This window comes from Aegilops tauschii, chromosome 1 (assembly GCF_002575655.3).
Source record: "Aegilops tauschii subsp. strangulata cultivar AL8/78 chromosome 1, Aet v6.0, whole genome shotgun sequence".
NCBI lineage: Eukaryota > Viridiplantae > Streptophyta > Magnoliopsida > Poales > Poaceae > Aegilops > Aegilops tauschii.
In genome coordinates, this window is record NC_053035.3 from 6164072 (window position 1) to 6190484 (window position 26413).

The window sequence follows — 26413 nt, forward strand, 5'->3', positions numbered from 1 at the left end:
ATGTAAACCTTGCCGTAAGTTTTGGTAGGAAGGTACCAAAGTAATCCCGGCATGGAACACTGGACAACCGTCAAGAACATCCTGAAGTACCTGAAAAGGACGAAGGATATGTTTCTCGTTTATGGAGGTGACGAAGAGCTTGTCGTAATGGGTGTCAATTGCCATTGCCAACTAACCTACGAAATTAATTAAGTGTTGTTGATGTTGTTGAGCACAAGTGCATTCCTTTTTTTTCTCAGTTTTCTTTCATGTCTAAAAACTTGGCTCTGTTCCAACTATTGCCAACTAACCTACCAAATTAATTAATTGTAGTTGATTATCTTCTGCTCAAAACTTCTGTTGTTGTAATGTTATATGACAATGTTGTAAGGGCAGTAATTGGTCACTTCTGCTGCTTATCAGAGATGGGGGGATGCCGCCACCGCAGGCTACGCTCTGCCACACTGGAGTATGACTTGGAAGGTTTCGAGTTCTTCACGATCATACTTGAAAACTGTGTAGCAGTGGATAATTCAGAAGAGAGGAGGAAGCGGCTTTGAGGCAGAAGAGAGGAGGAAGTGGCATTGAGGGTGTTTTCAATGCCGCTTCCTCCTCTCTTCTGAATTATCCGCTGCTACACAGTTCCCAAGGACTTGCAAAGTCGAAATAGTGTGATTCTTTGGTCATTTCAGTGGGTTCAGAAACCACACGTTTAAGTACCGTGAGGAAAACAGAGCTCGAGTCCATAGCATTCTCCAAACACCTCGAATATCCATTTCTGAGGCCAGACTCATCTGCATTCGGTGAAAAGAAAATACTAAAAGAATATAAAAAATCCGAACATTTTTTGCATGAATGATAATTTGATGCGTGAGGTGCGCTCTAAATTGCAAATCATTTTGACACATGAGTAGCTCTCAGCAAAAAAAGACAAATTGGACCGAAACAACACATGAATAGTAAAAATCGCATACCCCAAAATTTCTTTTTTTGCTGAGAGCTACTCGGATGCCCAAATGATCTAAAATATGGAGCGTACCAAATTCTTTCATTCTAAAATAATTGACTTTTTTGAATTATTATATTATTTGTTTTAGTATTTGTTTTGAATTTTCTATTAATCGGGGGTCACCGGTATTGTACCGGGACCACCGGAAGGGTCCCGGGGGGTCCACCGGTTCGGGCCACCTATCCCGGAGGGCCCCATGGGCTGAAGTGGCGTGGGAACCAGTCCCTGGTGGGCTGGTGCGCCCCACCCAAGGGCCCAAGGCACCTAGGGTTGGAAACCCTAGGGGGCCGTTGGCATCCCGAGGGGGCATGCGCCCCCCTGGTTGGAAACCCTAAGGGGGCCGTTGCCCCCCGAGGGGCCGCCGCCCCCTGTAGATGGGATCTCCAAGGGGGGCATGCGCCCCCCTAGCCCCTATATATAGTGGAGGGGAGGGAGGGCAGCCGCACCCTAAGCCCTGGCGCCTCCCTCTCCCTCCCGTGACACCTCTTCCTCCTCCAGTAGCGCTTGGCGAAGCCCTGCTGGAATCCCGCTGCATCCACCACCACGCCGTCGTGCTGCTGGATCTCCATCAACTTCTCCTTCCCCCTTGCTGGATTAAGAAGGAGGAGACGTCTCCGCTCCGTACGTGTGTTGAACGCGGAGGTGCCGTCCGTTCGGCGCTAGGATCATCGGTGATTCAGATCACGATGAGTACGACTCCATCAACCCCGTCCTGTTGAACGCTTCCGCTCGCGATCTACAAGGGTATGTAGATGCACTCCTCCCCTCTCGTAGATCTGAAGAGAGGAGTAAACTCCATAGATTGATCTTGGTGATGCGTAGAAATTTTTTAATTTCTGCAACGATCCCCAACACTTCTCCTATTGCAAGAAAGATCAATCTAGTAGGCCAAACCAAACTGATAATTCGAAGAGACTTGCAAAGATAACCAATCATACATAAAAGAATTCAGAGGAGATTCTAATATTGTTCATAGATAATCTTGATCATAAACCCACAATTCATCGGATCTCGACAAACACACCGCAAAAAGAAGAGTTATATCAAATAGATCTCCAAGAAAATCGAGGAGAACTTTGTATTGAGATCCAAAGAGAGAGAAGAAGCCATCTAGCTAATAACTATGGACCCGAAGGTCTGAGGTAAACTACTCACACATCATCGGAGAGGCTATGGCGTTGATGTAGAAGCCCTCCCTGATCAATGCCCCCTCCGGCGGAGCGCCGGAAAAGGCCCGAAGATGGGATCTCACAGGTACAGAAGGTTGCAGCGGTGGAATTAGGTTTTCGTGGTGCTCTTCGATGGTTTGGGGGTACGTAGGTATATATAGGAGGAAGAAGTAGGTCGGTGGAACCACGAGGGGCCCACGAGGGTGGAGGGCGCGCCCCTGCCTTGTGGCCTCCTCGGTGATTTCTTGACGTCCACTCCAAGTCCTCTGGATCACGTTTGTTCAAAAAATAACTCTCCCGAAGGTTTCATTCCGTTTGGACTCCGTTTGATATTCGTTTTCGGCGAAACACTGAAATAGGAAAAAAAAACAACAATTTGGGCTGGGCCTCCGGTTAATAGGTTAGCCCAAAAATAATATAAAATGTATAATAAAGCCCATTAAACATCCAAAACAGAATATATAATAGCATGGAACAATCAAAAATTGTAGATACATTGAAGATGTATCAATCATATAGTATTTAACTAGTAAAATACCATATTGTAGTATTTTACTTCGTTGGACTCACACCTGCATAATCTGCAGGTTCGTAGGGAACCACCCAGTCTGCCAGAAAGCCAATTTTCATCCTAGGCTCACAACCCATGTCTTTGCATAGCTGGTCATTGTGCCATATGCCGACAGAACTGACGCAAGATCGACGGAAGTAGTCCCCCGAGTAGCATTTCATATATGCATGCCACTCTTTCACATTTTCGTCCATTGATGATATGGTAGGCAATCGAAAGCCCCCATCGAGAAAATGGACCAGCCACTTTGGACCGTATCTCCGAGGTGTGTAGATCTCCCATGCTCTCGGAGTAGCCAGCAATTGCTAACTGGGGAATCCTTGGGTGGACGCATAGCCTGTCACATTTATAACAACTATGGTTAATTAATTGTGCTACATAAGTGGGTATAACATAGCTCATGCAAGTTGACCAAAAATTAAAAAGGGTTGAAAGGAACCTATATAGGGGAACTGCAGTACATGGCGTGCCAACAACGATCTCTCTGAACAAAGGCGAGGCGAACAACTCTTTGAGCTTCTGATCTCCATTATATCCCGTCCCAAAGATCACAATGTCACTCTTGATCAGTGCGGACTCACCTTGTACAATGATGCCATCTCTACAGAAGCTAATTTTTTTTGCTTTCTTGAGACTAATGCTTCCCTGCTCCACCTTGTTGTAGAATTTGTCTGGCATTATCGCAATAAGCCATGAGCTTAAAAGCTTGAAAGAAGCAGTGTTGCGGCACCATGCCATGCTTCCTCATGGGCACTGCCCACATGTAGTAGCTCTCAACAAACTTTGATAACATTCATCGCTGATCAAGTTGAATTAATGCATGAAATGCGTCCATGAGAACATGCATATATAAAGACTGATCTATTGTTAGTTTCTACACCTTATTACTTCAAATTCTACTCGTACAACACCACAAAAAAAATTCATACCAAGGGTGACAAGAAGGTAGCCAGCAGGCTAAGGAGCAGCCCCTCGCCTGGCTTGTGAACTAGGAGCTCGGACAAGCGATTGAAGTAGAAGAAAGCAACTGGGACACCCCAAGCGTAGAAGTCAGGAATGGTCCATCTCTTTGTCCGAATAATCATTGTACAAGGATGCCTCGGACCGTTCATGTTTGCGCAGTCCGTGGCGATGTCAAGAGCAGACTTTTGGTAGCCAATGACAGTAACGAGCTTGCCTTTGATCACTTCAGTGGCATGTGCATCGTCCATGTTGGAGTAATCCATTGAGTGGATCATTGTGCCATTAAAGGCCTCTGGGCCTTTCTCCAGTGGGAATGTTGGAATGCTGGGATGCCGATGTACCGTCCGACGCATAGCACCACGAAGTCGGCCATGTGTGTCTACATATGCCATAAATGATCAATATTGGCCAATGCGCTGGCACTCTAACCCCAGTTTCTCACCAAGAGAATCTAGGTTATATAATTGTTGGAGTCTTAATTTCACAGAATGCATCCACAATAATATCAGATATTCTTGTTGACCAAGTGTTTAAACCGTCTTTTGATCCTTGTCATATTCGAGGCGGTTTGTACTCATGGCACTATGGAAGCATACAAGTTTGACAAACTGTGGAAATCGAAGAAAAACCAGGAAAATATTCATGTTTTCTTGTTTGAAAATTTAAATACGTTGAAGAAAATTTGGGAAAACAAATTGGTCAGGTTGTTTTAAAGGAAAAAGGGCACTTGCAACAGCTCCGTTGTACTCCACTACTGGAATCAGGATCTTTGCCGTCAGCTGCCTGACGGCAAAGAAGTTCTTTGCCATCAGCTTACACAAAACAGACGGCAATGAAGAGCTGACGGCAAAGATCATGTTCGCCATCAGCCTCGGATCATAGCAGACGGCAAAGAACAATGCCCTAAAATAAATGCCAACGACCCCGCAGCCCCGGCGACCCCCTCCTCCGCCCCGCGCCATCCCCGTCGCCTGGCCGCCACCACTGCCCCAGCAACCCCCTCCTCCGCCCCATGCCACCCCCGACGCCGGGCCGCCACCGCTGCCCCGGCGACCCCCTCCTCCGCCCCGCGCCACCCCCGTCGCCAGCCCGCCACTGCCGCCCCGGCGACCCCCTCCTCCGCCCCGCGCCACCCCCGTCGACCCCGCACCCCCCCACGCCGTCGTCGACGCCGCACCCGACCCCGACGCCGTCACCATCGACCCCCTGGCCTGGCCCCTCCCCCGAGAAGGACGCCCAACCCCCTATGCCTGCGACCCCGACCCCGGCCATCCCCAACACCGAGGTGCGCCACCCATCCCTCTTCCATCCCTCCTCTCTCTCTCTCTCTCTCTCTCTCTCTCTCTCTGTTTAGGTTTAGGTTGAGGTTTACTTTGTGTTTGTTTAGGTTTAGCCGACAGGAGGAAGAAGAAGATGAAAAATTGACATTTAGTTTAGCTTTACTTTCTGTTTGTTTGTTTTTAAGTTTCATGTAGCCGACAGGAGATTGTGTGAAATTGCCATGTTGTAGGTAAACACTGCCACACTTAGAATAAAAATGAGGATAACACACTTGATTTAGAACAGTTCGTGCAGAAAACTGCCATGGACCACAACATCAAATCTGCTTTGTTCCTGAAATTTTTGCCATGTCACCTAGTAAATTTCCGTTTAGTGCAATGAGAGTAGTTCCGCGGGGGTTTATGGCTGATTTACAAATTGAGCCATATAGGCATGGTGACGATATATATTCTCTTTCATTTGATGATCAAGAATATATTGAATAACATGCTACTAATAAATCTTGTGCTCAGCTCTAGTATGTCAACCTAGAGCCACCTAAAATATGCTCTGTTTTTTAGATTACCATGCTCTGTTTTTCAACATTTTCAGTTTTCTTTCATGTCTAAAAAATCTCTGGTTTTAAAGGGTGTCAATTGCCATTGCCAACTAACCTACGAAATTAATTAAGTGTTGTTGATGTTGTTGAGCACAAGTGCATTGCTTTTTTTTCCTCAGTTTTCTTTCATGTCTAAAAACTTGGCTCTGTTCCAACTATTGCCAACTAACCTACCAAACTAATTAATTGTAGTTGATTATCTTCTGCTCAAAACTTCTTCTGCTGTAATGTTATATGACAATGTTGTAAGGGCAGTAATTGGTCACTTCTGCTGCTTATCAGAGATGGGGGATGCCGCCACCGCAGGCTACGCTCTGCCACACTGGAGTACGACTTGGAAGGTTTCGAGTTCTTCACGATCATACTTGAAAACTGTGTAGCAGGGGATAATTCAGAAGAGAGGAGGAAGCGGCATTGAGGCAGAAGAGAGGAGGAAGCGGCATTGAGGGTGTTTTCAATTCCGCTTCCTCCTCTCTTCTGAATTATCCGCTGCTACACAGTTCCCAAGGACTTGCAAAGTCGAAATAGTGTGATTCTTTGGTCATTTCAATGGGTTCAGAAACCACACATTTAAGTACCGTGAGGAAAACAGAGCTCGAATCCATAGCATTCTCCAAACACCCCGAATATCCATTTCTGAGGCCAGACTCATCTGCATTCGGTGAAAAGAAAATACTAAAAAAGTATAAAAAATCCGAACGTTTTTTGCATGAATGATAATTTGATGCATGAGTTGCGCTCTAAATTGCAAATCATTTTGACATATGAGTAGCTCTCAGCAAAAAAAGACAAATTGGACCGGAACAATACATGAATAGTAAAAAATCGCATACCCCAAAATTTCCTTTTTTGCTGAGAGCTACTCGGATGCCCAAATGATCTAAAATATGGAGCGTACCAAATTCTTTCATTCTAAAATAATTGACTTTTTTGAATTATTCTATTATTTGTTTTAGTATTTGTTTTGAATTTTCTATTAATCGGGGGTGGAGCTGAGCTTGGGCAACGAATCTCTTCGTCCCACACACACCATTCATTAGCAGCGATATTACCACACATCATTACCACCAACCGTACGTTTGACTCGAATATGCATTCTTGTATGTCTTGTGGCGCTTTAATCATAGCTTAGTTTGGTGTGATGTGCACTCTGTGAAGGCTTTATTCCGATTGCCTGCAATAAACCGAGCAGTCATCGGTTTCCTGTTCCATGGAATCATAACAACTTTCCTGCTAACCTCGCCTAAGAAAAGCATAAGGTTCCTCCGTCTCTCGCTGGCGCCGCCGCAGGTCCGTCTCGTCTCTAGTGGCCTTAGGTTCATGACGGCGTGGTGGATACTGGCTCTTGCTGGTGGAAGAGCTCTGTTTTTAGATGTTCCTTCGACTTTTGTTAGGTTTTGTGTCCTGCTCAGGAAGACAAGATGGCGACAGCTCCCTCAAGATGGAATAAGATTCTCCTTGCCTAGCCCCGTCCCGGTGGTGTGTCTAGTATCGCCGGTGGGCGTGTGAAGGTGTATCTCTTGCGGATCTATCCTTGATGAATTTGCTCCGATCTGCTCTATGTTTATGTTTTTCAAGTTGAATTCTTCCGATATACGTTACTTTTTATTGGCGGTGGTTGTTGTTTTACTGCGTTAGTCCTATGGGACCTTAGGATGACGACTTCTCGACTATCTACTACAACAACTTTACCCGGCTCCGACGAGGAAGAGGCGATGACGGCGGCGCACCTTCGACGCGCCACAGTGCTTGTAATCGTTGCTAGGTGGACCCACATGTAATTTTTGTTATTTCTGGTGTTCGTTGTACTGTCATGACCGAAGATGAATAGATCAGAAGCTTTGTCAAAAAAAAACTAAATTCAACTCAAGCAGTACACATCCAATCTACAGTTAAGATCATTGATCCATCCATCAAAACTTACGTGCCGTGTAAGTGCTGCATTCACCTAGTCACCAAGTACGGCATCGCTTGGAATATGGTGCACCCTAATGCTATCACGTGCTACGCCACGTTAATTAATGGACTTGTCGTGCTGTGACGCGTTCGTCCAGCCGCTTTAGGACACGCGTGTCCTCTTTTGCAGACTGAGAAAAAGGACATTTGCGTCCTCGCGTAACAGCAGAACCGAACGGCATTAGTATCTCCGGGCAACCTCTCTCCTGCCACGTTTATTCAGTTGGGATAAAACTTCTACAGTGGGCAGCATTAGTACTACTCCATCCGGATATATATGAGGCCTTCTTTTATTTTTGGTCAAAGTTTGACCATGAATTCATCTAATAAAATATAAACTATATGTCATAAAAATTATATCATAAGAAATCTCTTTCAAATACAAATCCAATAAAGTTTGTTTTTATAAGTGGGTCATGTCGTCTCAGCACATGGACCTCACCTTACGGCCAGGCATGGCATCAATGATAGGCAGTGGTATTGTAGACCTCATAATTTACTTACAAGTATCAAGGTAAAATTGACGCACTTAAAAAATAGTTGAAACATACCCAGTAACCTCATTGTAAACACCGTGATAGTTTATGTAGATCAGAACTTTTGACCTAAAGAAGTCGTCAAAACATACCAGCATGAGATTTAATTTTGACGATCTCATCGCAGCGTTTTCTTTATGCGAAAACGGTTTTTCAATCAAACCGGAGATTTGAGCTACAAAACATTTTGAAGGAATATTTGTCTACATCATCAGTTTTCTTGTTATATGCATCTATGTTTAAAAATGCAGTCCCGGCCGCTGGAGCTTCACGCGTGCATGCATCGCTCCCCTCGCAAGTATGCAGTCGTTCGGGTTTGCTACTAACCACCAATCACTCCTACATTGCAACAGGATCGTAGGAAAGGAGATGCCCCCGCGTCGCCCTCCTCTAGTGACATGGGGGCGACTCCCAGCGACACCCACCGCCCTCCCCTTCTCCTCCCTCGTCGCGCCGCCGCCTGATGCGCCGCCGGCGAAGCCCAGGCGGGCTCCAGTGACGGCGGCGGCGGGGCGTTTCCCCTAGGTCTCTTCTTCCCTCTCGTCTTGGGAGCATCTAGCGGCTGGAGGAGGGCCGCGGGAGCTTCGATTTGGACTTGCGGGCGCGGCGACCTAGGGGTGCGGGGCTCCGTGGCGGGCGCAGGCCGGGGGCTGGTGGCGCTTGGATGCTCCGGCGCGTTGCTAGATGCTGTGGTGGAGGGTGATTCCTCTTTCCAGATCTGGTCGGGGCCTGGTCGCGGCCGGCGCCGTCCCGGTCCGATGCGCATCGAGCGTGCGGCGGTAGGCCAGCGAGGGCTGGATCCCGGGGCGGCGGCCCCGGACGTCGGAGGACTGTGACAGCGGCTGTGGACTCGCGATGGACGACGCGGCCGCCGCGGTGGTGGACGATCCGTGCACAAGACGATTGATGGAGGCCATTGGAACAGATCTGGGTGAAGACCTGCTCGCGGCTGCTGCTGAGGCCGGCGATGGCGGCACTATTTGGTGTCGTTCCCTTATTGAAGGCATCGCTATTGAGAAGTTCCAGGCCACTATCTGCTACCTCCGGGGAAAACTCTAGATCAGTAGATCGGATGACGGCGGCATTATTGTGTCGTTTCCCTCTTGTGGCGTCATTCTTGGAGGTGTTCACGGGCTCGAGGGACCAGTGGACGGAATAATTGGTGGAGCGGTGATTCATCCTGCACATTAATGATGGCGATTCTTGGCGGCGTGGCGCAGTGGAGACTCGGCGCCCGATGTGTGGCGTGGGACTCGCGCAGGAGGGTGACGTTATTAGGCCTTGTGGTGGCGTCGTTGGCAGAGAGGCTGGGCAAGGTGGTGCAGTAGTACAGGACTGAAGATGGATTGGTGGCAGGTGGTTGCGGCGGCCTCATACCCGGCAGGCGTCCTGGTTGAGGAGTGCGCCGGACTGGTAGGTGCCCCATACCCGGGAGGCGTCCTGGTTGGGACCTCAGGTTTTAGATGTTTAGGTTTGGCTGCGATGTCTGTTTGATATTAGGCCCAGACTATCAGCGCTCCTTCATCAATTGGAAAGGAGTAGCGACAGTTGTTGCTTAGATGGTGGCTTTAGTCTTACTATTGTATGACTTTGTAAGGTCTTGTGAGAAAAATTAATAAAGTGGCCGTATGCATCGCCCAGATGTAGAGGCTGGGGGTCCTCCTCCTTGTCTAAAAAAAAACTCGGTAGTCGGTCCAGTCCATGAATCAAATTTCATCTCTTTTCTTATAGGAATTGAGATACATGTCACCTAATTTTCTATGACTTTCCTCTTCCTAAGATATTTTTATTCTAAGATTAAGACCTAAGAAAATCATACGAAGTGAGATGTCATGTATCTGAATTCCTATAGAAAAAGAGGTGTGATTTGGTGCATGGAATAGAAATTTTTACGATAATGTTTCTTTACTTTGGAATATGATGGTTTGTTGCCTACGTGTATGAGCCCAACAAGTTGAAGACTAGTGGCGCAGCCCTATATTTGTAGTATAAAATAAGATACTACCCCTGCGATTTCACAAGCAAGAGTTAGCTAGTAGATGATAAACTAGTCTGTTTCACAGCTCAACTCCTACGGAGCTGGCGTACGAACATCATGAAAGACCTAGTGCACCACCTCCTGCAAGGAACGTCTCCACGAGAATGGTTTCTCTTGCTCTTCTTCCTCTTTGTGCTCGTGCTTGTACACTACTCGTTGACTAGGTTCGCTGCAAAGAGAGCAGACAGGCAGCAGGTAAATCGCCGTCTCCCACCTTCACCCATGGCGCTGCCCATCATCGGCCATCTCCACCTTGTCGGCTCCATACCGCACGTCTGCCTCCGTGATCTCGCGAGGAAGCATGGCCCCGACCTCATGCTCCTCCGGCTCGGCGCCGTGCCTACTCTCATCGTGTCGTCACCGCGTGCCGCTGAGGCGGTGCTGCGCACGCACGACCACATCTTCGCATCGCGGCCACACTCCGTTCTCGCCGATATCATGATGTACGGCATGTTGGACGTTGGCTTCGCACCCTACGGTGAGTACTGGCGGCAGACAAGGAAGCTCGTCACCACCCACCTTCTGAGTGTCAAAAAGGTGCAGTCGTTCCGCAGCGCCTGTGAGGAGGAGGTAATTTATGAGCCTATTTGGTCGTTTATGCCGGACATGGTATTCAACGGACGACTTGACTGCTCCATTAAAAAAATGTACTCAATTGCTCAACAGGATTAGAGAGCGCGTAATTGTCCAGTAGGCCAGGCAGTGGTACCGTTGTATCTCGGTCAAAAATGTTAGGGAAGAGCTGACAGGCATGCAGGGGACGTAGTGCTTCAGAACAATTGACCGAATGGGTGCAACTTGCAATAGGGGACGGCGCTGGCCAAAGGAAGAATGCGGGTCGCAAGATGGACCCTAACAATTATATTAATAAAGATCTCCGAAAACTCAATATTTTTTTTTTAAAATACAACATACATGTTCGTGTTTTCATCAAGAAAAGGTATATTGTGTGCTCTGAAAAATAAATAAATAAATAACAAGATCTGTAAAAGCAACATTAGGAGATCCAGCACAGGCCATCAGCCGCCTGCAGCGCGTGACGCGTGTCCTGTGTGTGGCCTGCGCACCGCGCCACAGTATTCTCCAGCATTATTGCAACTATACTTCTGTTGTAATTTTTTCTTCAACATCACCTGTGTTGCAAAAGTTCCTCCTGAAGCAACACCTATGTTGCAGAAAAGTAAAGACGTAATTTTTTTTTTGCAATTAGACCTCTGTTGCAGAAAGAAAATCTGCAGCACAATCTTTATTTCAAATGTTTTTGCAACCGGGCATGCGTCGCAAAAGGGAACACGCAACATGACTTTTGTTGCAAAAGTGAGGACAGTGCTAAGCCACAAGATTACGCCGGATCCGAAAGCTCGCAACCCGGCGGATCTTTTCACATCCCTTTCTGTATACACATGCCACAAAACTAAACATTTCTTGGACGGAAGGTTATATCTTTATATGGACATGGTACTTGCCATTTTAATAATGTAGCTCAAAACTGTTAATATATTTGTTTTTCATCTGTCATGCTCCAGGTTGCAACTTTGAATTACTAGTCCCTAGTTTTCCTGCTGACTACATAATTGCCCGTGCGTTGCAACGGGGTAAATATTCTATAAATACGTTAACCCATGATTTACCTGCTCATATTGGTCATGTAAATAAATGTTTATTAAGCCATTCCCGTGATTTACCTAACTAAATAAATTTTAGGATTTTATTTGCTAAAAACTTATTGGAGAAAAAAACCAATAAAAGATGGCATAATTAAGTAAAAATATTTTCAAGGAAAATAGGTGGGGAAAAAACTAAAGATAAGAGGAAAAAATCAAAACAGAGAGAAGGACGAAGAATGCTACATATGGTTGGATGACGCATTTGGCCTGACAGGAAAGGGAACTATACGTCATTTTAAGTAGTATAGATAGAAATAGAGAAGTAGGCATGGAGGTTGCCGAGCCTGCGGGCTGGGTTCTAGATAGGTTGGGGGGAAATAGGTCATTGTAATTTTTTTTTTAAGTCTCAGATCTTGGTTATGTATTCTAGCCATAGTTTGTATGCATATCTTACTTTCCATGACGATTAAAAAAGACCTCAAGAAGGAATAAATTTCATTTTGTAGAGGCTAATAGCTGTGAAAAATTAGCTAGCCCTGACGTCTTAACATATGAATGATAGGTGAGCATTGCCATGGCCAAGATCAATGAGGCAGTCGCAACAGGTTCAACAGTGGACATGAGTGAGCTGCTAAGCTCGTTCACAAATGACATTGCATGTCGCGCTATATCAGGCAAGTTCTTCCGAAAAGAAGGGCGTAACAAACTGTTCCAGGACCTGATCAATGATAGCACACGACTGCTAGGAGGATTCATCCTTGAGGAGTACTTCCCTGTCCTGGCTAAGGTTAGCGTGCTGAAGTGGGTTGTCTGTGCAAAAGCCGAGAAACTGAAGAAGAGATGGGCTGATCTACTTGAAAAGGTGATTGATGACCATAATAGCAAGGACAGCGCGATGTCTGATCAGAAAGAGGGTGCTGATTTTATCGATGTTCTGCTATCTGTTCAACAAGAGTATGATCTAACCAGAGAGCACATCATTGCTATGCTGACAGTAAGCATCCATGCTTCCGGCTGTAGTCTCTAAATAAAATAATTACACATGTCATGCACACCATCATTTCATAGCGGAGACAGTACATGTGGATTTGGCTAGGTTGATCTAACAGATTTCTTGTTAATATTCTCAGGACATATTTTTTGGAGCAACAAGCACATCATCTCAAACCCTTGAGTTCACCCTTGTTGAACTTGTAAAGAGGCCACACATGATGTGGAAGTTACAAGACGAGGTCAGGAGTAACATCATACATCGAGGAGAAGGAGCATTCACCAAAGTCAACCATAACAGCATGATTTACCTGAAAGCAATCATAAAAGAATCGCTCCGGCTACATCCTGTGGCGCCTCTCCTTTCTCCGCATCTTGCAATGGCTGATTGTTGCATCGATGGTTACACAGTTCCGAGTGGCACACAAATATTTGTTAATGCTTGGGCTATTGGCAGAGACGCGAGCTCCTGGGAGGACGCAGATGAATTCAGGCCTGAAAGGTTTCTAGGCGACGGCAATGCAGCACGTGTCAATTTCAAGGGAAATGATTTCCAATTCTTGCCATTTGGGGCAGGACGAAGGATGTGCCCTGGAATCAACTTTGCGATTGACAGCATAGAGATCATGTTGGCGACACTTATGTACTATTTTGATTGGGAGCTACCCCAAGGGTTGGAACCAAATGATGTTGATATGACGGAGGTGTTTGGGCTAACGGTGCGCAGAAGGGAGAAGCTTCTCTTAATTCCCAAGTTATCTAGCCACCTACATGGATTGGATATTGCACCATAATAGCACCATCATCTTTTCTGAAATGTATATTAAGTGTAATAAAGTGGAAACATAACCTTGTGTTTTTGTTGAAAAATAAAAATAAACACTTCTTGTTTGATCCTCCAACCTCTGCACCAAGAGGATGCAACATCACAACAATAAAAGTTGTTGTCATCCGGTGTCTGCCGATGTCCCACGACCATGCCTCCATGGTCTAGCATCGTCGGTCGGCGTGTCAAGATGTGTCTCTGGCGGATCTATCTTTGGTGGATCTACTCGGATCTATTCGTCGTTTGTCTACATTCATGTGTCTTCTGGTTGGATCCTTCCAATCTACACTAGTCTTCATTGACGACGGTTACTCTTCTGGTGCGCTGGTCCTATGGGGTCTTAGTACGACGACTTTCCGACTGTCTACTACAACAAGTTTTGCCTGACTTCACGAGGGAGGGGTGATGACGGCGGCGTGCCTTCGGCTCGCTTCAGTTCTTGTAGTTGTCGGTAGGTGGTGTATGAATCTAGATGTAATAATAATAATAATAATAATAATAATAATAATAATAATAATAATAATAATAATAATAATAATAATAATAATAATAATAATAATAATAATAATAATAATAATAATAATGGCTTTCCAATCGTAGAGCGTGAATTCTTTATTTGGGTCCCGAAATTGTTCTTTTGGATTTTCAAAATCGTATTAGGAACTATGTTATGTGTAAAAAAGAATGTATAAGCCCGTAAGGAGGATTTGTCAGTCTGGACTCCATTTTCTGAGACGCCCAAATTACAAGCCCAACACAAACTTTGTCGATCCGCATCTTTCTCTACCTTGTTCGTCTTCCTTGCTATCTGGACGAGTGATTGACAAAAAACTACCACTTTAGGGGTTTGCATCCCACAGAATTACCACTCTAAAAAAAGTGATCAAAAACTATCAAAATTTTCTAATTTTGTGACAAAAAAATACCACTTCCAGATAATGACCATTTTAAACGATTTAAACGTGTTTATGACAGGAGGGGCCCATCTGTCAGCGCTGACGTGGCGTCAAAGTAAACTTCACAGGAGAGGCGGACGACGAGTGTCGGCGCGTGGAAGCTCGTCGGCGGGAACCTGGCAGGCGCGGCTACGTCAGGAAGGGCTCGAGGTCGGGCGCGAGTTCCCCCACGCCGGCGTCCGGCAGGGGCGGCTGCGTCAGGGCCGGTGCGAGGAAGCGGCAGGGCCAACTGCTGTTCCACGGGGCGCGGCACCGGGCACGAGCGGCGGGTCCAGCTGCTGCTGCGCGGGGCGCGATTTCGGGCCCTCTCTGCTGACCTCGACGACGGAGCAACCCCGCACGATGCGCCGGAGCCGGGCACGTGCGGCGGGTTCAGCTGTTGCGGGGGGGGGGGGGGGGGGCGACACCTGGCCCTCCCTGCTAAGCCATGTGGAAGGCGGCGAGTTCAGCTGCTGCGCGGGGGCGCGACATCGGGCCCTCCCTGCTGAGCCCGATGGACGGCGGCAGGGGTGGCGCGCAGGTGCACACGAGTTGTTCGGGAAAATGCCACAGAGAGAGGAGGAAGAAGGAGGAGGTTGACGCTGACGTGTGGGCCCCTCCTGTAATAACGGTCGAAATAAACGAAGTTGACCTTCACGCCATATCAGCCCTGACAGATGGGCCCCGCTTGTCATAAACACGTTTAAATCGTCTAAAATAGTCATTACCTAAAAGCGGTAGTTTTTAGTCACAAAATTAGAAAAATTTGGTAGTTTTCTGTCATTCTTTTCAAAGTGGTAGTTCCGTGGGACAGGTCCAGACGGTTTGCAAACAGCAAGAGAGGTGGGCCCCCCTTGATTCTACATTTCTATTTAGACATTCCCTACATGTAGACTTTCATTGTCTACCACTGTTACTGTCCTTAACAGATGGCTGCCAGGGACAAAGTTTTTAAATAGCCGGCTATGCCCCAGCTATAGCGGTTTGAGCAGGTGCTTCAGAAGCATCTCTATGAGTGGCTGAGACACAGAGAGAGGAAGGCCACGCAAGAGTCATCTATCTAGTAACCTCCTGCCTGCAGTCCTGCCACAACTTCACAGGAGTAACCACCTGCTTCTGCTAGTGCTGCTGCCTCTGCAACGACTGAGCTGCTGCTGCTCCTGCTCAGTGTCCACATGCAAGTCATGGTGGCTTCAGGTAACTAAGGTTGCGAGAGCGGATTGTCAATTTGTGATTAGTTAAAATACAGGTCTCGAGCTCTACATACGTCTTGCTCACACCATCTCTTCTCCACTGACTATTCTGCAGTGTACTTGTAGTGTGCCACATGAGCTACGGGAATTACTTTTGAACCTTCCAATGGCAGAGCTGCTGGCGACCATTGCGATTCCGCCACTGGTGTCCATGCTGATGAACAAGGCATCTAGTTACCTCCTGGACCAATATAATGTGATGGAGGGATTGCAAAAGCAACACAAAATTATCAAACGCAAGCTTCCGGCCATTCTTGATGTCATCACTGATGCCGAGGAGCAGGCGACGGCCCACAGAGAAGGGGCGAAAGCCTGGCTCGAGGAGCTCAAGACGGTGACATATGAGGCACATAAGTCCTCGACGAATTCAAGTAAGAAGCACTCCACCGTGAAGCCAAGAAAAAGGGGCACTACACTAAGCTTGGCTTCGATGTGATAAAACTCCTCCCTACTAACAACCGTATCATGTTCCGTTACAAAATGGCTCGCAAGCTTTGCCAGATTGTGCGGGCCGTTGAGGTCCTCATCGCAGAGATGCAAGCCTTTCGGTTCAAGTACCGGCCACAGCTGCCAATGTTCAAAGAGTGGCGGCAGACAGATTATGTCATCATCGACGCACAAGAAATTGCCAGCAGATCCAGAGAAGAAGATAAGAAAAATATTGTTGATATACTACTTGGTGAGCGCAGCTCATATACAATGAACCTAAAATTCAGAAGGATATTCAGTTGACGCTTTGGGGTCTGTGTCTCTGATTATTTTGATGTGAACTCCTTGGCTAAGAGTATAGTTGAAGCATCTCCCAAAAAAAAATAAGAATACAGATAAATCACCATTGGATAGACTTCAGAAATTGCTCATTGGGCAGAGGTATCTCCTTATATTGGATGATGTCTGGAACAGAGAGGTCCATAAGTGGGAAAGGCTTAAGGACCATCTTAAGCAATGTGCCAAGGGTAGTGTCCTGCTCACAACAACCCGTGATAAAAAAAGTTGCTCAAATAATGGGTGCTGATTGGGTCTACCGTCTCAATGCTTTGGGGGATAGCTTCATAAAAGAAATTATTGAGGCTAGAGCATTCAGTTCAAAAAATGAAAAGCCTCCGGAGCTACTTGAGATAGTTGGTGAGATTGTGAAGAGATGTCGTGGCTCTCCTTTAGCTGCAACTGCACTGGGCTTTATACTTTGTACCAGGACCAGCGTGGAAGAGTGGAAGGTTGTATCATCTAGAAGCAGTATTAGCACCGAGGAAACTGGAATTTTGCCAATACTAAAGCTTAGCTACAACGAATTGCCATCACACATGAAGCTGTGTTTTGCTTTCTGTGCTGTATTTCCCAAGGATTACAAGATTGATGTGGCGAAGTTGATCCGACTATGGAACGCCAATGGATTTATCCCAGAACACAAGGAAGATAGTCTTGAAACCGTTTGGTCTGTCGACTTCGCCGCTCCCTCTATGATCTTAAACAGGCTCCTCGCGCCTGGTTTGAGCGCTTCGCCTCTGTGGTGACTGCCGCTGGCTTCTTGCCCAGTGATCATGATCCCGCGTTGTTTGTTCACACGTCTCCTCGTGGTCGGACTCTACTCCTTCTCTATGTTGATGACATGATCATCACCGGTGACGACTCTGACTACATAGCCTTTGTTAAGGCTCGCCTTCACGACCAGTTCCTCGTGACTGATCTTAGTCCACTTCGCTATTTTCTTGGGATTGAGATCTCCTCGACCTCTGATGGCTTCTACATCTCCCAAGAAAAATATATTCAGGATCTTCTTGCTCGCGCTACTCTCGGTGATGAGCGCACAGTTGTGACTCCTATGGAACTCAACATTCAGCTTCGTGCTTCTGATGGTGACCCTCTCCCTAACCCCACTCGCTATCGTCACCTTGTTGGCAGTCTTGTCTATCTTGCTGTTACGCGTCCTGATATCTCATGTCCTGTTCATATTCTGAGTCAGTTCGTTTCAGCCCCCACCTCTGTCCACTATAGTCATCTCCGTGTTCTACAATATCTTCGTGGCACGCTCTCTCAGCGCCTTTTCTTTCCTTCTCTAGCTCTCTTGAGCTCCAGGCCTACTCGGATGCTACCTGGGCTAGTGATCCCTCTGATTGACGCTCGCTGTCTGCTTATTGTGTCTTTCTTGGTGGCTCTCTTATTGCCTGGAAGACAAAGAAACAGACTGCCGTTTCTCGCTCGAGTACAGAGGCTGAGTTGCGAGCCATGGCTACGCTGACGGCTGAGGTGATCTGGTTACGGTGGTTACTTGAGGACTTTGGTGTGTCTGCTACTACCTCGACTTCCTTATTGTCAAATAGTACTGGTGCTATCAGTATTGCGCGTGACCCGGTGAAGCATGAGCTCACCAAGCACATCGGTGTGGATGCCCACTTTGTGCGTGCTGCTGTGCAGGATCAGACTCTCGCTCTTCACTATGTGCCCTCTGAGTTACAGTTGGCGGACTTCTTCACGAAGGCACAGACTCAAGCGCAACATAGTTTTCTTCTCTCCAAACTCAGTGTTGTTGATCCACCATGAGTTTGAGGGGGGTGTTAGATGTGTATACACATTGCGAGGGTTGCGGAGACAGACCACCACGTGAACAGTGGCGAGGTCCCTCCCCGCAAGCACCAAAGGATCAATCTCCAGCACCTTGCCAAAGGAGGCGAACGCAGCCGAAATGCCAGCGCGGTTGAGGTGCTCAGCGGGGAAGCAGGTGGCAGCTAGGAGGGCGCACGTCCTAGCAAGCACATGCGTACGCCCATACCACTCCTCGCGGTGTAGGTCGATGCGCGCACCCTCGTGCATGAACGGCTGGTGCCGCATGGCTTCCTCGTGGTCCGCTGGAGAGGCGAAGCGGAAATACATGGCCCCGATCGACGACGGGATCGTCTCCGGGAGGATGTGACCGATGTCACGGAGGAGAGCCGCTTGGACCGCCGCCGTGTCGTTGTGGAACGTGTTCGGCGGCTCGATGGTGACGACCGCGAGCCTCAGGGCCGCGGTGTAATCACCCTCCGGCATAAACACCTCCACCGCATCAGGGCGGAGGGACTCCGCCGCAATGGAGCGCCCAGAAGACCTAGACGACTCCGAGACGGCAGTCGAGCCCGTGACAAAGGTTGGAACGCTGCCCGCCCCTGAGCCCCCACCGAGTACCGCGCTTGGAGCGACAAGCCCAAGCACAGGCGCGGCAGCGAGGAAGGGATGGGAGACGAAGGCGGTGACGACACCACAGCATAAGTGGAGATGTCGCGAAAGCGGGGCTCTTTGTTAGCCAGAGGCGATGCGGGAGCCGGGGAGATTGGCTCACCGAGCTCGAACTCGCCGAACAAGGCCGTGGCCACCGGAGGGCTGGTCACGCGGCGGCAAGCGGAGGGATACGGGGTAGCTGGGCGGCAGGCGGGGGGCGGTGGTGGCGGGGGAGGGTGAGTGGGGGCGGACGCCGGCCTCGGGGGTGAGGCGACAGCGGCAGGGGGGAGGGAAGCGAGCGGCGGGTGGCCATGGCGCAGCGGGGTGAGCCGGCGCGGTGCCCCGAGACGCGGCAACGGCGACAGCGAACGGGGTCGCGGCAGGAGCGGACGTAATGGCGAGTGGAGAGACAGCGATAACAGCCAGAGAGCGAGAGAGGTGGGATGGGTAGGTGCGGGGGAGGTTTATGACCACGAGCCGGAGAGAGAAGCGCGTCCCTGTATGTACCGTTGCCCGCAAAAGACGGGGAAGTAAACGCATGAGCGACCTCCACCGCGGACCCGTCGCGCTCCGCGCAGTCAATGCGCCACGGACAGCCGCTACCGACACTCCCGCTGTCGCACTCGGACGCGACCAAAGGTGTCGGAGGATCGGGCGCGTGATGGGCGAGAGATTCAGCAGGGGTTCTCAGCGAATCAACGATCGAAACGTTGGCGGGGGCCGGGGGAGCAAACCGAGGGAATTGATACTGGAAGGGACGGGGCACCAAATGGCCAAAAGGCTAGGACGCCTAACCCTAGACTCGTGCAGAGTAACTCCAGGTAGTTGGCGACGGCGCGCACCCCTAGCAGCACGCGCGCAAGCCTTGGCTGCGGCGGCGTAGGCCCCATCCCGCGAGACAAACAGGGCAAGGTTAATGACGTGCAAGAGCCCCGGCCCAACGGCGACGAGGAACTCGGCGATGGCTGGGCTCGCCACCGCAACTGAGAAAACCAGGGCGCGGTCCGGAGTGACGGCAAGCCGTTCGTCAGGACCGCAGAAGAAATAGGAGAGGAGATTGGCCACCCCACTGGCCGAGAAACACAGTGCGGGGAAAGGAGCCACGACCCACAAGACGCTGGGAGGACCGAGCTCAGGGCAGGTCTCCGGGTCGTAAGACACGGGGGAGAGGAAGGAAGCGAGAACACGTTGACGGAATGTTGTTGCCGCTCTCTCTCTCTCACACCGGACGGAGGTGGAAGAAGGAGCACACTTTTTTTTCCCGACATCCAAACGCCTCCTTTATATTCAGCACACAGGCTACATCACGGCTGGGAGCTTCACCGGCACATTCTACAACCAGTACACAGGCGCTTTTATACCCGACGCACACACACAACCATGCCATCACACCGGCCACTAACTCACGCACACACGTAGTAATCCAACCACCACTGGCCGGCTAACACGCTAACAGCCCATGCATGCATCCACATACTAACTATCTAGACTAGATGCACGTATGAGTCCGCTATAGCTCGTCCCGCTCTAAGAGTCTTTTGTTCAAACACTTGAGCAACATTTTAAATAGCTCCGCTATAGCACGCTATAGCATTTGGAAGAGGTCCGCCGCTAAGAGGCTTAGCGCGCTATTTAAAACTATGCGTATGACCCGTGTGGCTCAGTCACCACCTGCAACCACTAATCCAGCTACATGCATGCACGAACTGTCACAGCACACACGACTCGGCCTGCCTCTCCCACGCATAATCGAACATGTATCTGGCGCACCCGATGCCGGTCACCGCCGCACATGGCATGGCTTATGCCAACACGGAAAGCCACACCGCACATGGCATGGCTTATGCACTGCACTGTGACTGCTTGGCGTTGAGTTGACCATTGCTGAATCACATCCCAGGCCATCCAAGACGATCTATCTGATCTGGATTTGGTTTGCTGCTGTCCCTTTGGGTAGATCAACAGCAGTTAGTCTTCAGTTTCGTGTGTCTGTTCCTCGATGTAGCCCAGAGACGGTCTGATATCTGAATAACTTGCTGGCTGCTTACGAGGGAGGACCCAAGATGCAGGAAGCAAAAGAGCAGGCTGAGGATGTTGAGTAGTACTAGTATAATGTAAGATTTTGTGCCCTTTGATTACTTTTGGCACAGCTTCAGTTGATAGTTTGCATACTCATCTTGTCAAGGATGAACTTACCCTTGGTATGTTTCTTACTATGTTTCTTTCACACCCTGCCTCAATCAGCTCTCTGCTTTTATAGACTAGTGTTATTAGTAATGCTCTTCACACGAGAGTCGTGTTTCTATGTTATGCCGCACTAGCAGCCAGGAGGCATGCATGCTTCGGTGGAATCAATATTGATTAATTCTGAAGTACGAGTTCACTTATTACATATTTTTCTTTTAGCCCAGAAATATATGTTTTAGACCCTGTTACATGTTGTGCCATGCATGCCTATTAGTACTATTGCAGAATGCTTATGCTTGTACATTGGCTAAATGTTTCTGGGTTCTGGTCCTTGCCTGCCACTAATGTTTCTACCCCCACGGCTAATGCTGTGAAAACTTATAAATGAAGGGTTACAAGCCTTGCCCACCACTAATTTGACCCCACCTATAAGTATTTTCAATAGTGGGCTTGTCGCCGTTTGCAACACCACGCGATGAGTCATTCAACAATGGTTTTCCAGCGTCAACTATCGACTTACAGCAGCACACGCCCTGCGTGGGTGCTGCAAGCGGCGCCCGACATACAACACTGATGTCCGGCCTTTGCAGCTTAGCTCACTCATGCCCCCATGGAGCGGTACAAGACCCCACTAGCAGCCGGTCCGACTTGCAACGCGACAGTCAAGAAGAATCTACTAGTTGCAACTGCAATTATCGTTCAACTACTCACTCATTCACAAGCTTCTCGCCGTTCTTTATTGGGACATACATCCAATTTCAACCAAGCACAATATTTTTCTTCACTTTTTTTACGCAAAGTGACCGTGAACCTAACATGCAAGTAGGATGGTCACACGATTCCGTAGTCTGATCACATGACTAAAAAGACAGGATAAACAATTTCTGAATGGTTTTCTCAACACATATCTCATGCTGACAATTTTTTCACCCCTAACATACTCTTACATTATTTTTTTGGCAAGGGATCACAAACTAAACATGCAAGCCGGGATGGTCACACGATCTTGTGGCCGAATCACATGATTAGGAAGGCACAATAGATATTTTTCAACAACTAGCTGAACACTTAACCCATGCCAACAATTTGACCTGTGTCCCCCCTCTCAAAATAAAAAGATAACAACGATAGGAGAGGTATACATTGAAGTCCTATATATATATACTCCATGGTCTTAGGATGTCATAGTGAGTGTGATATGAATGTAGATATCCGACTTTAGTTTATCTAAAATATTGTAGGAAAACAAATACATATATGCCCAATTTGCGAGTCCCTCCACGATTCTCAATATTAAGTTCTACAGAGTCGATCTGCCCCGTCACTCTCTTAGTTGAGCTAGAGCCTGTGTCTGTGCAACTGGATGAGGAGTCCGACGCTGAACCTTTGTTGAGACTCCAGACGAGGTCATGGTCATGACCTTCCGTGCCTTGGCTGCCAACAAACACATAGACTCGAAACGCAAACACTAGATTCATAACCCGCCGGGATCAACTCTGTTTTGAAGACATGTCGCACTTCTTGTTATCAAAGATCAGGTAGAATGAAAATGTTTAATTTGATCAAATTCAGAAACAAGTCCAAAGAAATTTAAGCATTTAAGAGTGGTATGAGAAGTCCGAGAACATGGTTCACTTCGCCTTGGTCCAGTTCATCGAAAATGATTGGACGTTCGCATGAGATGTGGTGCCATGAATCTCTTTTTTTGCACAAGAGGCTGCTTAATTATATTCATATCCTCGTATGCAGTAGGAAAACTGTTAAACAACCGTGTACATTGCATTGGCGGGTGCTAACCGTATTGGTTTGGAGGATATCCTTGAATAGCACGCCATGTATATCTTATACTCCCTCCGTCCTATGATATAAGAGTATTTTTTATACTCCCTCGGTTCACTTTTATAAGACGTTTTAGACAGCTTAAATTGAATTGTTTTGGGTGTTGTCTTAAATGTCTAAACAGTCTTACAAAAGTGAAGAGAGGACGTAATATATTAGTGTGGCCCTATGGGTTCATTCACGGCAAACCAATCTCTCATACAGAGCAAAGGAATGTTCTGCCAATATTGGCAACCGGGCATGGCTAACTAATGGCGGTCGCTTGAGCACGCCCTCCAATGCTGACACAAGTACCTATGGCGGGTAGTCATTACCTCCTGCCACTGATGATTTCTGCAAACAAGATTAGTTCGGAAGATTTTACGTGTGGCAGGTAAAATTAAGTGCCCGCCAATGAGGAGCTCTTGGCTGTGGCGGGCAAATTGTAAGACCCGCCACTGCTAATTTTTCAAAATACTTGTGACAGGTGCTAGGAAGCGTCTGCCACTCATTTGAGTTCACCTATAAGGATTTTCCCAGTAGTGTATATCACATAATAGAGAAATGACAGTCGGTTTCAAAATACCTGGCTTAATACCATCACATGGCTGATATGATGTTCTTCACAGGAAGCTGAAAGAGAGCTAAAATGAACCACTTCTCATGTTTCACATGCCTTTCATGATGCAATGCATTTGGAGTGATTGGTACATATGAGAGAACTATCATACCATGTATACTAAGTTCTTCTACCGGGTCGTTGGACGATAACTTAAACATGCAAGCAGGATGATCACATGATTCTGTAGTCCAGTCACATCGTAAAATAAATATTTTTTGAATGACTTGCTCAACACATACCCATGCTCACAATTTATTTATTTTTCTTCCTAAAAAAGCTATCAAAACAAGAGATGTACAGGAGTCCTATATATACTCCATGGTCATGGCATGTCCATACGAGTGTGATATGAATTCAGGTTTGCTCCCTCTCTATCCATCTCAAGTCATCTAAAATATTGGAGGAAAACAAATGCATGCATCTTCTCTCCTCTAAACCCACCTTCCATCTTGATCTTTGATGGTATGAGTCCATTCGCCGCACCATTCTCTTTGTGAAGTGGGAGCATGTGTATGTGCCACCGGACAACGAGTCAATGCCGCCGCATTCCTCCACTCCACCTGCTGGTCAAGGGCAGCATCGTCCACATCTTAGCTGTCGTTGAGGTTACGGTCATGACCTTTTGCACCTTGACCGTCAATCGAGGAATACAAAGACTTGGTGTGAGAAACGTTTCATGGAGGAGGGCACATATGGTCTGAGACATGTGACGCCGTCGAGCTGCTCTGCTCGCTGGCCAAAACAGTCCACCACCCGCGCACTGCCATAAGGTCAGCTATCACCCACCCACCTGCCCACCAGGTGTTTGTGTTTATTCCAACAAGGTTCGTTGCTCCACCACGACCTAGGCTACCGCGAGTAGCTCACTTGCCGGCCGAGCGCGCAAGAGAGAGCCTGCCCTCCCTGTCATGCTTCAGTGGCATCGATCGCAGCTAGCTGTCTCTGCGCATCCACGGATATGAAGACAAGTCAAGTAAGATATCAGGCCCAGTACATCCATCTACTAACGACCCGTTGCTGTGAGCTAGTAAGGGCAGCGACAACAACCCATTCACATACTAGTCATGTGTGCGTGCGGCCAAGAGTCGAGTGAAGCAAGATATCCATATCTCCTTCAACAGCATCCACTGGTTAGAGATCTTGGTCCGGTTGTTGGATGAGTAACCAGTAACCAGTGGTTGTTAGCATTACACAAGCATGCCTAGTAAGTAGTACTATTACAGCTGTGCATTGGCAAGCTCTGCCCATGTTGTTTACTGAAGCTGTTACGTAACCATGGCCATACTAGATTAACATTGCTTTGAAATAATCGAAATTGATCATCTTATCAATTAGTTTGTCGCCACTCAAATGTCTGAAATATATATTTGATCCTTTTGACATGTAGGGGAAGTGGCAGCAACGGCGTACAGACCAGATTATTTAAAAAGGGGCTGACCACTCAGCATTGCAGTGGGTTGATATCAGTAACCATAGGGTCTGATTTCCTTCCAAACGAGTCTGAGTTTGAGCCATTGACCTTTAGCTGTTTACAACCACGAGTCTCTTTATTTCACAGGCGGGTATATATAGAGGATCCTGTATCGCTGTGTAAGAGATATATCAAAAAGGAACTTGTACTGGATTGGTATCCCATTGGCAGCTGCAGAACCTAACCCTAGGATTCCCGCTGAGAGTTAACAAATAAGTTTGTCTGATGAGAATTATCAAGTATTAGTCTTTACCAGCACGTGTGTTGAGGCTGAACCTTACTTTTGTGCCTCTCGTACTCAGCTGAAGCGTGGATAGAGTTGTTGTCTAGATCTGTTGCCTCCCTGACCTTGGTGTCCTTCTTTAGCAAGGGCGTATATTGTATAATCTGAATACATTCCTAGTCATTCCGGTATGCTGATGGCCATTGAGTAGATAGTACTGGATACTATACCACATGCACAAGGTCGTGCTGTTCTGTATAGTACTCCCTCCATCCCGAAATTACTTGACTTAAGGGTCAATTCTTTTGATAGCTTTTTTGGGCTTCTTGAATAAGCTGCCCCCTACCCGGCTTATTCTAAAAGCCCAAACAGAAATATTTTTTTAGAAGCCTATTAGTCAAGTCTTAATTAATACGCTTCTAAATAAATAAATTTGGTTGAGCTTCTAGAAGCTTCCAAATAAATAAATTTGGTTGGGCTTATAGAATAGGCTGGGTAGGGGACAGCTTATTCTAGCTTATTCTAGAAGCCAGCAAAAGAACTGGCCCCTGGATTTGTCTAGATACGAATGTATCTAGAAGTAATTTGGGATGGAGGTAATAGTTGACAACACCTGTTGCTGAGATGTACATATATGAGTCCGAGTGTGAGTGCTCCATACTTCTTATATTTGTTAACAAGGGAGCTTAAGACTCCTCAGCACTTTCAACAATGGGCATGCGGCAAAGAATAAAATAAGAAAATGTCTTTTGATGGGCGCTTAAAACATAGATAAATCTGACCAATTTTCATTTCACACATTGTCATGATTCAGTGGAGCTGAACTACTCTCTTCTTCCTGGCCGATCAAGTGATGACGCTCATGCGTGACCACAACTAGCTGACATGAAATTTATGTTAAGCTCTACTTCTTGAAAGTTGATGACTCGACTCCAGATCATTCAAGACTATAACTGGTTCGCAAATGCAATTGTCATTCAACTACTCACACATTTACGTACTTCTCGCAGTTCTTTTAGTGTGAGTTCTCCTCCAGCCAAGCACAATGTTTTCATTCATTTTGTTCCTCATCCAACTCAAATGGTCACATGATTCTGTAGTGTACTCACGTGTTCAAAATGACATGATAAATATCTGCTGAATGGCTTGCTCATACCTATATATCCTATGCTCACACTGTTTTGTT

The 26413-nt window shown here is 47.4% G+C and overlaps 1 protein-coding gene and 2 pseudogenes across 1 annotated transcript; 2 read left to right on the forward strand and 1 right to left on the reverse strand.

Moving 5' to 3' along the window:
• Positions 1 to 382: 382 nt before the first annotated feature.
• Positions 383 to 4064, reverse strand: LOC109742911 (probable flavin-containing monooxygenase 1; annotated as a pseudogene).
• A 6243-nt stretch (positions 4065 to 10307) lies between these two features.
• On the forward strand, positions 10308 to 13569 carry LOC109742910 (indole-2-monooxygenase-like). Its single transcript, XM_073506588.1, has 3 exons — positions 10308 to 10670; positions 12270 to 12701; positions 12838 to 13569. The coding sequence occupies exons 1-3, from the start codon at positions 10323 to 10325 to the stop codon at positions 13489 to 13491; spliced, it is 1434 nt and encodes a 477-aa protein (XP_073362689.1). The 5' UTR covers positions 10308 to 10322; the 3' UTR covers positions 13492 to 13569.
• Positions 13570 to 15817: 2248 nt separating this feature from the next.
• On the forward strand, positions 15818 to 17669 carry LOC109742908 (putative disease resistance protein RGA3; annotated as a pseudogene).
• The last annotated feature ends 8744 nt before the right edge of the window (positions 17670 to 26413 follow it).